Here is a 12,604-nt window from a genome sequence, read left to right on the forward strand (position 1 = left end):
ATCCATTAATTATTTCTTTCAACTGCGAGAACTAATCACTAACTAGACGTGAATTTAAATTCTTTACTTGTCAATACTTGTTTAGTTACCCAGATTAAAGGTGAAACAAAATGTATGAAAATGGACCTTAAGCTATAACCTTAATGGATTTTTGGCACATTAGCAGATGTAAACACGTGATGTCAATGACGTTTAACAAATAGACGCGTCATACACTAACAAAATGGCACATAAAAACAGCGCACTATTTACTATAGTCACGTACCTGTACATATAATTACAAATTGGCTCGAAGAAGGAATAAAAAGATGCAGCACACATTCGTTAGAATAGGATATATATACATCGACAGTTACGTAACAACGTTAGTGCCGCACGCTCATTGGCCGTCAAGTCGGGCAATTACCTTACTTTCGTCTTACCAGTATCGAGCTCGGACAACGTATCTATGTAATAAAAACATCTTAGTATATAACATTCTTTTTTTATTACATGCAGGGCCGGCCCGCCCTTATAGGCAAACTAGGCAACTGCCTAGGGCGCTCGTATTTGGGGGGCGGCATAGCAATGCGAGCGGCATCACCACTGAGCACGCGGATCGATCAAAAATGGTTCAATCAATCGTACGTACGCGCGACAGACGTGCGGCGCGACGCGCATCGCAACTCGCGGAGCGCGCCGCCGCCGTCCCGTTCCCCGCCGCACCCCACGCATGCCATCGCCGCCAGGCGCCAGTCGCCGCCGCGCCGCCCGCGCACTCTTAACTATCTCATGTGTTCTCCGTCAACTCTATGCGCTAAGTGAATTCCTCGGACTCTCATTGTGAATAATAATAATTGCAATCACCTACAGGCTACAAGTAAGTAATTCGTGAAGGTATTATTTTATTTAGAATAATAATTAAGTTTTTATTAATATAATTTATGTCTAATGTCCATACAGTAGGCATGCATTTTTCGAGTGTAATGACATCTGAAAGATGTATTCGCTTAGCGAGTATTATGAAATCTTTAGATCCTACATCTTGAGTGGAGAGAGTTTAAATTGAACCTACTTAGATGGGTTACACACGTTATCACACGTACCACTTCCAAAAAGTGCAGTGCTTAAATGAAACGGACGGTGTAGTCGGGGTGGGTTTTTAATTAAATGCGCTTTTGTATCACGGTAAAATTTTTTATTTTTCGCTTAACACAAGTAACATAACTGTAGGTACTTCAAAACTCTCCATTACTCTTACGTCAATCTCTCAGCCAATCACAGATTGGTTATGGCCGGCGCATTTCGGATACGCGCTACGGTGAATAACGCGTAGGCGGGACACCTCGGTCTTTGCGCTCATGGCGCCTAGATGTATCCGGTATAACGGATAATTGTTGAAACTGATATTACACAAATGTCTTTTTTTTCTGTTCCAGTCATTTCTTGAGACATGGCAGATGACAAAAAAAAAATGTCTGGAGCACAATTTCGTAAGAGAAAATTAGAGAAACAATTATCGTTAGCAAAGCAAGCAGACTCGTTCAAGAAGTATCTTCGTCCAAATCTTCAAGAACCGCAACCATCAGGCAGCAATACAAATGATGATATGAAAGAAGACATAACCAATCCCACCACAGGAAGCTGTACTACAGAAGGTCCCGCTTTATTTTCAGCAAAAGAAAATACTCCACAACAGCGTGAAATAACCAAACAACCACAACCATGCAAAAGTACAAATGATGATATGGGAGAAGACACTAATAATCCTCCCACAGAAAGTTGTCTCATTTTAAACTTCAGTGACCCTGCAACATGGGATGTCTCTACTGATCATCTGCGGCAAATCCTCGTCAAACACGGGCCAGATCAAGTGAAAAATATCGAGTTCCCATTAGATAACCAGCGAAGAAAGTTTTCTACAGTGTATTATAAGAGAAAACTAGTCAATGGTGAACGTGTGCCTCGTTCATGGCTGCAATATTCAGCTTCAAAGGATTCTGTGTTCTGTTTCTGTTGTAAGCTATTTTCTACAGATGAAAAATCCGCTCTATGCAACAAAGGTGCGAATGACTGGAAGAATATTTCATATATATTATCAAATCACGAGAAAAGTAGTAGCCATTTAGCAAACTACCAACAGTGGAAAGAGTTAGAGCTTCGGTTGAGGACTAATAAAACAATCGATGAGGAAAATTTACGTTTGATAAGGGACGAGGAAAAATACTGGCAACAGGTTCTCGAAAGGTTGATTGCTTTAGTGAGAGTTCTAGGAAGCCAAAACTTACCTTTTCGTGGAACGCATGATGAACTATTTACTCCTGGCAATGGAATTTTGTTGAAAATGGTTGAATATCTAGCTTTATTTGATCCTATAATGAATGAACATCTTAGAAAAGCGAGTAACAAAGATATTCATGTTCATTACCTCGGAAAAAATATCCAAAATGAACTGATCAGTGTTTTGGCTAAAGCTGTCCAGGAGAAAATACTGGCGTATATTAACTCAGCTAAATATTATTCAATAATTCTAGATTGTACACCTGACGTTAGTCATGTTGAACAAATGACCATCATCGTTCGAATTGTCAAATTGATTACTGATGAACGTAAATGTGAAATCAAAGAATATTTTTAGGATTTGTCCCTCTTGCAGACACCACCGGTGCTGGCTTAACTGAAAAAAATTCTTGATCAGTTAAATGAGATGTCTCTCTCATTAGAAAATTTACGTGGGCAAGGGTATGACAACGGAAGTAACATGAAAGGTAAGCACAGTGGTGTTCAAAAAAGGATTTTAGATATAAATCCACGGGCTTTTTTTTGTACCCTGCAGTTCACACACGCTAAATCTTGTTGTGAATGATGCTGCAAAATGTTGTCTGGCAGCGACATCCTTTTTCAACTTGGTTGAAAAAATATATGTATATTTCTCTGCCTCAACCCATCGTTGGGAAGTCCTATTGCGTCATGTGCCTAGTTTGACACTGGAAACCATTGAGCGATACAAGATGGGAAAGTAGGATTGATGCATTGCGTCCATTACGTTACCAATTAGCTGATGTGCATGATGCACTTGTGGACATTTATGAAGATCATACTCTGATTGGTGCATCTGGAAATCAAACTCGAATTGAGGCTCAGTCTATTGCTAAAAAAATTGCGGATTTTAAGTTTGTTGCTTCACTTGTCGTGTGGTATAATATTTTGTTCGAAATTAATTTGACTAGCAAAGTTCTTCAATCCCAGGAATCTAACCTCAATACCGTTACAAATGCTCTTCTAAAAACGAAAACATTTCTTGAAAGCTGCAGAAGTGATTTGGGATTAGAAAAAATGCTAGTAGAAGCTAAAGAAATATCAGAAGAAATGAATATTGAAGCATCATTCGCATCAGAAACGAAGCCAGTGCGCCTAAGAAAAAAGAAAAGACAGTTAAGCTATGAAGCGGAAGATGAGCCAATATGTGATGCGAAAGACCAGTTCAAAATAAATTTTTATTTTGCTGTGCTAGATACCGCAGTAAATTCAGTTGATGAGAGATTTAATCAGCTAAAAAATATTAGTCATGTGTTTGGATTTCTCTACAACGTTCATGAGATGCAAAATAAAACTTCCAAAGTTGTTCTGGAACACTGCATAAAGTTGGAAGAATCTCTTAGTGATGGAAACTCTAAGGATGTTGATGCAACTGAGTTATGCAGTGAATTACAAGCTATTGCAAGAAGAGTACCAAATAACACTGCGCCACAAGACGTTTTAAATTATATTTGTGCAAATGGGCTTCTAGATAGCGTACCTAATTTAGTAACAGCAATAAGGGTATTGCTCACACTTCCCGTGTCTGTGGCCAGTGGAGAGCGCAGTTTTTCTAAACTTAAACTGATTAAAACATATCTACGGTCCACAATGACTCAAGAAAGGCTTGTGGTGTTATCGACTCTATCTATAGAGCAAGAAATTGCTGAAACAATTGATTTAAAAGAAATGGTTTCTACATTTGCAAGAATGAAGGCAAGAAAAATTCATTTTTCATAAATTAATGTCTACAGCCTAGCAACAGAATCGTGTCATAAGACTATGCTCTAATTATTTGATTAAAAAATACACTTATAATCTGCTTTGCTTTAATTACCTGAACCCATGCCAGTACCTAGTAAAAATGTTTTTTGATCTTTGAATATGCTATTTCCGGGTTATTCAAAAGTACAGAATTCGCAGTTTTGTTTCTGCGGAGTTTTGTTTTGTCACTCTTTAATCGGTGTACCTAGTATTTTTTTTGTTGTGTTTTTTATGGGCGTCGTTCCAATGTTTTGCCTAGGGCGCCAAGTTTCGTTGAGCCGGCGCTGATTACATGGGCACCACAAAGTGTCCCCCACTGCACCTGATGGTAAATGGTATCCAAAAGAATGTCGACTGACGATTGATTATCCTTCAGTCGACAACAGCCTGTTCGAATATACACAAACTGATTCTGGAATGCTTACGTGGGCTACTATGGCGGGTTTTACTTGGGTACGTTAGTCGTTATCCGAGCGGGTTGTGATTGCCTGTGATGTAGTTGTAATTGTACACGGTGTGCAACTACGCTGAGGTCCTGGGTTCGAATCCCGGATCGGGACAAAATTATTGTGGATTTTTCATCTTAAAATTACTCAGTCACAGCTCGGCGTCAGGAAGTTGGTGTCGACTCGATTGCACCTGATGGTAAGTGGTGAGCAGAGTATATCGTAAGATGCAATTTTATAATAATTGAGCCTTGATTATCGCTATTTTACTTCGAATGCAGCGTTACTTGGGCTTAAGATTGAGTATCCAGTACTATTCTGCAATCAGATGGCTCAGTCCACTGAAAAAATAAACTCGATTTGGCCCGAATCGGTATCCTTGCCTATTTACACATAAGCTAGCTTTTATTTAATAGGTTCGATGAACCATAAATCTTCGAGTTATTTCCGTCTAGCTTTTCACCTTTATTTTATGAACGTAAGACATTTTTGAGTGTGAGGTACAATAGAATGTCGACTGACGAGAGATGATTACCCCTCGACAGTCTACACAATTATGTCTGTTGGAACCGGATATACACAGGCGACGGAACGCGACACGTGGGCCACTATGGCGGGCTTTAACACCTTGTGTACGGTTGATATACGGACGGATATAAAATATATCCTACCACCAACACATTCAAAGCTTCGGTGCGGTCAACCCCTACTAGCTGTTCGGTCCATACTCGCCTCATAAAATTTCTTTATCAATCTCCTATCCCCTCTAAAAAATCTAGATACTTCGTAATACGTCACAAATAAATACAGCCAATGTAGTCGAATTTGCAAGGAAACGTATATTTAAACAAGTGGCTATGTTTATTTAGTTATTAACAATATATACTTGTCTAAATGTTAACTTCGTTCAGTGGTATAACAGATATTTATCTGCCCACTTAGAAGGCTGTCAATATGAAGACATTAGTGTATTATTTTTTCGCGGCTGTTTGCGTAAGTGCATTAGATTTTTGTAATGGCGGGCTGTCAAATTTTTAAATTTCGATGACATAGTACTAATGAATGTTGCTTTAACTTGTTCTATTTTTAAATGATTGCATATTAACTGGCCAAATAATAAAAAAATATCCCATTTCCATTTTTAAGATTAAATTGCTGGGCGAAATAAAAAAATATTTCAAAATTCCTGCCTATTTTTTTTTATCTAATTGCCAATGGAAGTTATAATTTCAAAATACATTAACATCAGCTATTTAATTATTAACTCAGTTTGTTTTTCCTTAGACATTATGTGCAAAACACGCGGCCGCTGAACCATCACCAACACGTAAGTTTTAAATTAATAAAAAAATATATAGTTCCGAAATTTATTGAGACGTACTAAAAATTAATAGAGAAAGAGGAACATTAATTGCATAATTATTGTTGAAAACTGGAATCAAACTAAATATTTAGGTGTTCGTTTATCATGTAGACAATTTTAAATTACGAATAATTCTCCAACGTAATTTTGAATATAGAGTGGAGCGGCGATTATTCAAACATTGATTTGCTTTTGCTGAACCTTATGTAATTTAGGTTTAAAGTACTACATTATAACAGTATATTCATTTTTATTTATTAATAATATAAGTAGTAATTTTCTTTGAGAATTTTTTTTAACGTTGTATTGTGTTTATTTAAAATTGAGCCATCAATTTTTTTTCTGATTCGTCGAACGGCCACTTAAAAAAACAGCCAGACTAATATTAAAGAATTCTGCACATAAAATATTGATTGTGAAACGTGTTTTGTTCTTTATGTTATTTGTACTTCAATTCCTACTTACTGCTCTGATATTTGTATGTTTTCATTTATATATTGGTATAAAAGTGTAAAGTTCGATTATCCGAATAAACCGATTTTACTAAAAACCAATGTCCCCAATCAATTCAGGTAGTCGACGCTCTTCTGCAAACCAAAATTATTAAACCCTAACTTCTCAGTGTCGTATAAATTCGACCTGTTCCGCATTTACACATAAATGTTCTATGAAAAATAGGCGCCATGTTTGATTTTGGAATGCAGTTGACAGCTAAATGTCAAAATAGAAAAATATTTTTTTAATTTCTTAATTATGTTTACAATTTCTAGGCGCCTTGCACCATAAAGTCAACATCGAACGCGTTTATAATAGCGATAAAGGTGTGTAAAATACTTTATAACGAACACCAAGCTTTTTTATCGCATTGCGCAAGGAACCTAGCACATTCAGCTTTCAAATTATAATTCCTATCTTGTGTTAGAATAATAATAATAATAATAATAAAGCCTTTATTTATTCCTTTTTTTGTATGTATGAATGTTTTTTTTTTTTTTTTTTATATATGTATTTTAAGGACCTCCCTGAAGAGTAAAGGCCTCCTCCATGTTTCTCCACATATTTCTGTCCTTTGCCTTTTGTAACCAATTTTTTCCTGCAACTTTTAGAATTTCATCGAGCCGGAGTACACACAAGTACATGCACCTACTTGTGTTAGAATACTTAAATATTAAACAGTACCGAATTTACACTTTCTTTAAATATATTGCTGGTAGGTTATATTTGATATCCGTCCGAATATCGACCGTACACAGGGTGTTAAAACACGCCATAGTGGCCCACGTGTCGCGTTCTGGGACCCTGTGTATATTCGATTCCAACAGGCCGGCATTGTCGACTGCCGAGGGACAATCAGCTCTCGTCAGTCGACATTGAATCCCACTCCACTTACAATCAGATGCATTGGAATCACTTTGCAGTGCACGTATGCACCCCCCGTGACCATGAAGGCTGCAAAGTCTTCGAAACGTCGGGAGAAAAATAAAAAAATAAAACTGCGATAGAATCCGAAAAATTAGTTTAATTTCAAGATATAAATTTACCTTATGCCTTGTGTTCCATAAGAATTTTATCCCTAATTTAAAATGTCCGTAGTTATACAGGGTCATTTAGACATTGAGTTACTAAATGAAACCACATATTTATCTACTTGGAAATGACACTACAATAAGTTACTTGAGCCGTAGACGTAAAATAAAAAAGTGTAAGTTTCGAAGGAAATAAATATTAATAAAAAGTAATTTTAATTTTACACTAATGCCACTACTACTACTCTAAGAGAATTCGTCGCAGCGACAACATCATACTTTCAGTCAGAAATACATTTACGCACACGCAATATTCACACTAAACCACAGAACGATCAAAAATCAGAAAACTTAAACCAGGATTTTTGGTGAAAATATTACATTATTAATGGATGATTTCTGACACAATTTCAGCAAAGGTAAAGACGAAAATGTGGTTTCATTTAGTAACGCAATGTCAAAATGACTCTGTATATGATCTTGAGTGTTATTCAGAAATAATAATAATTATTCTTATAAATTGTTTTAACGTATCATAAGTGCAACTTTGTTCGCCTCCGTGATGAAGTATTTTTTTAAGTAAAGGCCATTCTGCCTCTCCGCATGTCCTACATTCTACTATTTTGCTAAAAAAACATCTCCAATTGCAACTATGCCACTGTCCCAGCTAGCCTTTATTGACAAAATGACACAAAATAAAATGTTAATAACAATATTGTATACAGCACACCACCATTCACCAAGCGACCATGAATTTGATTACCTGAGTCTCGGAGAAGAGTCTCTGGACACTAAAATAGGCGAGGATGAATCTCACGATAATATCAAATGGAAATATCCCGAAGTGTTACATGGGCGCCATTCCTCGGCAAACGGGTATGGCGTTGATTATGAAAATCTATACGAAGATGAAGAAAGAAGTTACGGTTTTAATGAAGACTATGTTCCCGATAGTCAGGAGAGTAGTGGAGGTAATATTTTATAATAATATCAGCCCTGTATTATATACTGTCCCACTGCACGGGACTCTACTGAGAGGGATTAGGCCTTAGTCCACCACGCTGTAGTGCGGGCAGACTTCACACAATGTCAAATTCCTATAGAGAATTTCTCAGGTATCCAGGTTTCCTCGCGATGTTTTCCAAGCAAAGCAAGCGATAATTCACAAATACACACATAATTTTTTAGAAAAGTCAGAGGCGTGAGCCCTTCGTGTTTCAACCTGCGAACATTCGTCTCGGCAGTCCGTTCCACAACCAACTAGGATATTACCGTTTTTAGAATATCTTATTTTTATAATATATCTTATATATATACAAATTAATCAAGATGCCTTTTTCTGTCGGTATGTTATCGATTTTCTCAAAATCTACTGAATGGATTTTTATTAAATTTGGTATAGAGATAGTTTAAGACCCTGGGAAAGTTATAGGCTACTTTCTATTCCGGGAAAATATATAGCGGGACGTTTTTCTCTCCTTTTATTGTGTGTGTTATTGTCCTAGTAACAAATCTTTCTTTCTTCCACATTTATATTAATTGTATCAAGCATTTCTTATCAAATAATGACAACTTAGTGTGAAGTCACCCGTGCGATCTCAAGTAACTCTTGTCATCTTGTCATTTTATTTTATTTTAATAAAATTAAGACGCAAAACAAATTACAATCAAAATTAAAGCTAATTATAAAATATACAAGCATAAAAACTAGACTGTATTCCTAAACATTTATTTTTTATTTATTTATTTATTTATTTATTTACAGCATTATTATTTAATTACAATATTTGCTAGTGGCACCCAAACTAAGCTACGCTTGTATCTTGGGCTGCCACATTAAAAGTCACATATAAGTATTTAGCCGCAAGCAGAAAACAATGCAATTTATAATACTTAACTTTGAGCTAAATAATAAAATGTAATAATAATTATAAAAGTAATAATAATTATAAAAAGCAATAATAATTAAATTATAGAAATTAGGTGAGCAAACAAATCTAAGGATACACTGGAACAAGTTTAAAGCATAACATGATCATAGTAAGTTTCTGTACCAAGAGTTTATGTGTATGAGCTAATTGTTTGGCAAGGTGTATATGAGAACGTGTTTGTGGAGCGGGGTGTGGTCTATGTAGGATGAATGAATGTTGTGATGAACGATAGATACTTTGATAATATAAGGAATTATTCAATTAATATGTTTGTGTACCTATTTATTAGGTTTTCTGTTTCCAATGTAATCGAGGCGTAGGAGAAAATTGGTCAACTTTTGTTTTTGCTGCGTGATTGGTGCAGTCTTTAAGGGAGCATTTAGAGGAGACATTATTGTAAACGGATGGATGGCTGTATATTGGGAACCTTTTTGCAAACGATGATTTAATAGATGGGAGGGGAATTCTAAAGGCACGTTTGGACTTGAATGCGTCATATAACGGAGATTTCGTCAATATTTTGTGAGCAGACAGGCAGGCGTTTACATTGCGCAAACATTGCGCCCTTACACTAGTTAATTACTTAAAGTGCGGACTAAAATAAATTAAGACTATTAAGTACTGTGTATAGTTAAAAAATTGAAACAAGAAAGTAGCTCTTGTCATGTTTTAAAAGCATTTTTCTTTACAGAGGTACAAGTATCGGAAGATCTAAGAAAAGTAATTGGGATTAGAGGTAAGTTGATTATAAATAATAATAATAATATCAGCCCTGTATTATATACTTGCCCACTGCTGAGCACGGGCCTCCTCTACTACTGAGAGGGGTGGAGGGAAGTTGATTATGTTTAATGTTTTTATACGTTTTTTTTTCTATGACGAGACGAGCTTACCGTTTGCCTGATGGTAAGCTATATGATTCATAAACAGTAGAAACACCAACACCTTGAATTACAAAGTTTGGTATTCCACTGGGCTCGCTATCTTGGGACATGAGATGTTAAGTCTAATTATGTCCAATACTTACTTTTGCTACAATGTCCTTCAACCCGGAACACAACAGTGACTACACACAGCTGCTTGGCGGCAGAAATAGACATAGTAGGGGTACTTACCCAGACGGACTCTCATATGAGAGATCTGTTACAATAATCATATAGAATCCAGTTTTTTATGGATATTATATGAAAAAAAAATATGACATATAAAACATATTGATCTCTTATCTTTCACATTTTCAAACTATTTTTCGGATTTTATCGTGCTTCTATCAGCCTTCATGGTCACGGGGGGGACTGAGGTATTGGTCATCTGAAAAGTCAAAGTTATAATATCTACTTACATTTTACAGTAACACATAATAGGGGACCGGACTCATTTTTGTTCTTTATTATTATCAAATATTTACGTTATATAAATTATAACACAGAAAGAATTATTTAAATCCGGTAAAAAATCAACAAGTTATAAGTTTTTAATTTCGGTAGAAGGGGTAACAAGAAACAGAAAAGAGGCGCAATACCCATGTGTGACGTCATCGGGCATTACGACGTGTGCGAAAGAAAGAGATGAAGCGATATCCCCACTACGCGCCCACTTCGGCAAATAGTAATATTTGAAATATGAATTACTGGCTCATTTTTTAACCAATTTCAATGCAGTTTTCGCAGGAGGGTTTCTTTTTCGTATTATCAACCATTTCATATAGAATAATGTACAAAATCGAACACAGGCCGGTCCCCTATTGATTTTTTTTTTGCTGTGGACTACGAAAGCTGGAGTCTTTGAAACGGAAGAAAATTATATAAAAAACCGCGATAAAATCCGTAAAATAATTTTATTTTAAGAATCTGATTTTGACGGCATCTCAGCTCATATCGCTCTTGAGAGCGGAATTGAGTTGCATCTTTTAATAATAATGTAGCGGAGCTACTGTCTATGTCATCTTAATTTTAATAAAATAATAATAATATCAGCCCTGTATTATATACTGTCCCACTGCTGCACGGGCCTCCTCTACTACTGAGAGGGATTAGTCCTTAGTCCACCACGCTGTAGTGCGGGTAGTCTTCACTCACCCTCGAAAATTCCTAATAGAGAATTTCTCAGGTGTGCAGGTTTCCTCACGATGTTTTCCTTCACCGTTATTCTTTAATAAGGCCCTTACTTACTACAATAATGCAGGCATGACTGTGCCGACAGTCCAAAGATGCTTGTATCTTGTCGGTCGACTCTTTGTATGGACTTCACTTAGCTTAACATCAGGTGTAGTGAAGCCACATTGCAAAGCAGTTACAAAAAAAAAAAAAAAAAAAAATACAATGTGTTGTCTATAATTTAGTTTTTATTTTCAGGACATAGAGAAAGCAGTGATTTATTACACGCGCTTACTGGCGAACGAAGTAAGTACAATATTGTTTTTTTTTGTATCGGTTGTTAACTCTGGGGAAACTGGAATACTGGAATCCGCTGGCTTAGCGACAGGGGCCTGGAGGAAAGTTAAGAGGGGATAGCTGAGGAAACAAGTGTAAGGGAACGATAAGAAAATTATAGATTCTTAGGATGGTGGAAGGGGGTCAGGATATGTTCGCGAGCCCTTATAAGTAGGCTTACCGTACGTCCCAGTTTGACCGGGATAGTCCCGGTTTGAGATCCCTGTCGCGGCGTCCCGGTCAAACTTGAACAGCACCGACACCCCAATCAATCGTTCCCCCGCCGCGGCGCCCGTGCCACCCGCGCCAAAGACGAAACAAAAGCGAGCGAGAACGAGTGATACCGACTGCAGCAAAATGAAAATGAGCCTCTTTCTCTTCTGCGTCCCGGTTTGGCTCTTCGTATGGCAAGCCTACTTATAAGCATCAATGTGTTACAACCATGAGGTACACACTGAACTGTGTGTCTAGAGCGACAAATGTGCCTCGTGCGGGCGTGAGGTGTGGAGACAGAGCGCAAAAGAATTGCCTCGGGAGGGGAATAAAATATTGTTTATTGTTGATCTTACAAGTCGGCAGTATAGTCTTTGACCTAAGCTGCTTCCTTAAGAACGAAAAAAATATATATTGTTATAAACAAGCCCCCTTATTCATAGACGTTATTTATCTAAAGACGGAGCATTGTGATAACAAGTCTGTTTCTCAGTTCGGCATGGCAGCCTTCGCTGTGCGTACTGCGTAGACATAAGGCCGTTGTGATTGGCTAATATATACAACTTGAATTTTGGCTGTCAGATAAACAAAGCTGAACAAACAGGTAGCAGTAAAATAAATAAAACTGAGAAACAGACTTGTTATCACAGCC

At 36.9% G+C, this 12,604-nt stretch overlaps 1 protein-coding gene across 2 annotated transcripts in view; it reads left to right on the forward strand.

Annotated features, from left to right (window-relative positions):
• The first annotated feature begins 5,400 nt into the window (after positions 1 to 5,400).
• LOC115452289 (serine-rich adhesin for platelets) overlaps positions 5,401 to 12,604 on the forward strand; it is a 41,882-nt gene continuing 34,678 nt past the window's right edge. For both annotated transcript variants that reach the window (XM_037447722.1, XM_037447726.1), the window contains exons 1-5: positions 5,401 to 5,480; positions 5,772 to 5,814; positions 8,102 to 8,347; positions 9,999 to 10,043; positions 11,662 to 11,709. In XM_037447722.1, the coding sequence (XP_037303619.1) occupies positions 5,442 to 5,480; positions 5,772 to 5,814; positions 8,102 to 8,347; positions 9,999 to 10,043; positions 11,662 to 11,709 (421 nt within the window). In that variant the 5' untranslated portion in view covers positions 5,401 to 5,441. The remainder of the gene's footprint in view (positions 5,481 to 5,771; positions 5,815 to 8,101; positions 8,348 to 9,998; positions 10,044 to 11,661; positions 11,710 to 12,604) is intronic.

This window comes from Manduca sexta, chromosome 1 (genome assembly GCF_014839805.1).
Source record: "Manduca sexta isolate Smith_Timp_Sample1 chromosome 1, JHU_Msex_v1.0, whole genome shotgun sequence".
Taxonomy (NCBI): Eukaryota; Metazoa; Arthropoda; class Insecta; order Lepidoptera; family Sphingidae; genus Manduca; species Manduca sexta.